General features: G+C 53.4%; 1 protein-coding gene across 1 annotated transcript; it reads left to right on the top strand.

Moving 5' to 3' along the window:
- Nucleotides 1-377: 377 nt before the first annotated feature.
- Nucleotides 378-838, top strand: LOC103728444 (coiled-coil and C2 domain-containing protein 1A-like; the record flags this gene model as incomplete). The annotated part of the gene is made up of 2 exons (XM_008826456.3): nucleotides 378-524; nucleotides 606-838. Coding segments are annotated over exons 1-2 (351 nt in total), but the record flags the coding sequence as incomplete, so codon positions are not given.
- Between the last annotated feature and the right edge of the window lie 509 nt (nucleotides 839-1,347).

Below are 1,347 nucleotides of genomic sequence, written 5' to 3'. Positions count from 1 at the left end.
AAAAAAAAAAAGGAAAGAAGGTACAAGGGGCTGGGGCAGAGACAGGGAGTGACAGCCTGGCAGAGTCATAGAAGAGGGCCTGGGCCTGAGTGGGAGGCAGCTACCTTCACACCCTGGACCTGCAACTTCTTGGCTATGGAGCTATGAGCAAGTCTCTGTTTCCCCAACCTCAGTCCTTTGATTTATGGGCTGAGAATAGTCTCCCTGTGCAGAGCTGCTGCAGAGAGTAGGTGTGTTCAATTCTGAGGAAGTGCCAGGCATGGTGGCTCCTGGCTGTGATCCCAGCCTAGCCTGGGCCACATGAGACCTTGCAAAGGATACAGAGATAGGTCTTTGGTGTTAGGTCCTGACCACAGGGAGGGAGTCATCATGGGCCCTGGGAACACCCTGACTTCTCTCTGTCCCTATGCAGCAAAACAGCTCCACAGCCCCCACAACCCAGCCAAAGGCCCCTCCTTCCAGGGCTTCCACATCAGGACCAGTCTCAGCAGGCAAAGCAGCCCCCAAGGGTACATCTACCAGGGGTAAGTACCCACCCACATAGGCTGTCTGCTGGGCTGATCCCATGGGCTGTGCAGCTCCCACTGAAACCTCTTCACCCCTAGCCCAACAACAGCTGGCCTTCCTGGAGGGCCGTAAGAAACAGCTCCTGCAGGCTGCGCTGCATGCCAAGCAAAAGAATGATGTGGAGGGCGCCAAGATGCACCTGCGCCAGGCCAAGGGGCTAGAGCCCATGCTGGAGGCCTCACGAAATGGGCTGCCTGTGGACATTACCAAGGTGAGCCCTCCAGACCCAGGCAGACTGCCCCTTATTACCCATGTGACCTGGAGTATATTGGTTAGCATCCAGGCTAAGCTGCTGTGACAAATAGCCCTCTCAAGACAGCAACTGAAAAAAGACTATTTCCTGCACTCAGGACAGGCCGGTCTCTACAACAGGATTCCCGTGAGGGCCAGGCTCCTTCCTTTTTTACCTTTGTCCCTTTCTAGGGTCCTACACAGATTCATATGACCCAAGTGAACCCTGCCTCCTACCCATGGAAGGGATGGAGAGAAAAGGGCAGAGTGGTTTCTCTGAAAGGAAATTACATCACTTTTACTTGTCTTCTATTGGCCAGAACTAGTCACATGGCCACACCTAGCTGCAAAGGAGTCAGGGACTTGTAGTTTCTTGCTGGCATGCTGTGTGTCTTTACTATGGAAGAGGCTCCAACACCTAGAGACAATGAATGGATTCTGCCACTTCAGGCATCCCCATTGACTTCACTTAGCATCATTTTTGTCTTGAGACATGAGGACAGTGACTCCTGCCTCAGAGAGACTCATACAGGATCCGTCCAGGGCCTT

Source organism: Nannospalax galili, unplaced genomic scaffold (genome assembly GCF_000622305.1).
Source record: "Nannospalax galili isolate Female #2095 unplaced genomic scaffold, S.galili_v1.0 C49147261, whole genome shotgun sequence".
In the NCBI taxonomy this organism is placed as follows: domain Eukaryota; kingdom Metazoa; phylum Chordata; class Mammalia; order Rodentia; family Spalacidae; genus Nannospalax; species Nannospalax galili.
The sequence above is the reverse complement of the archived record's forward strand: the minus strand, read 5'-3'. Positions and strand labels throughout refer to the sequence as shown.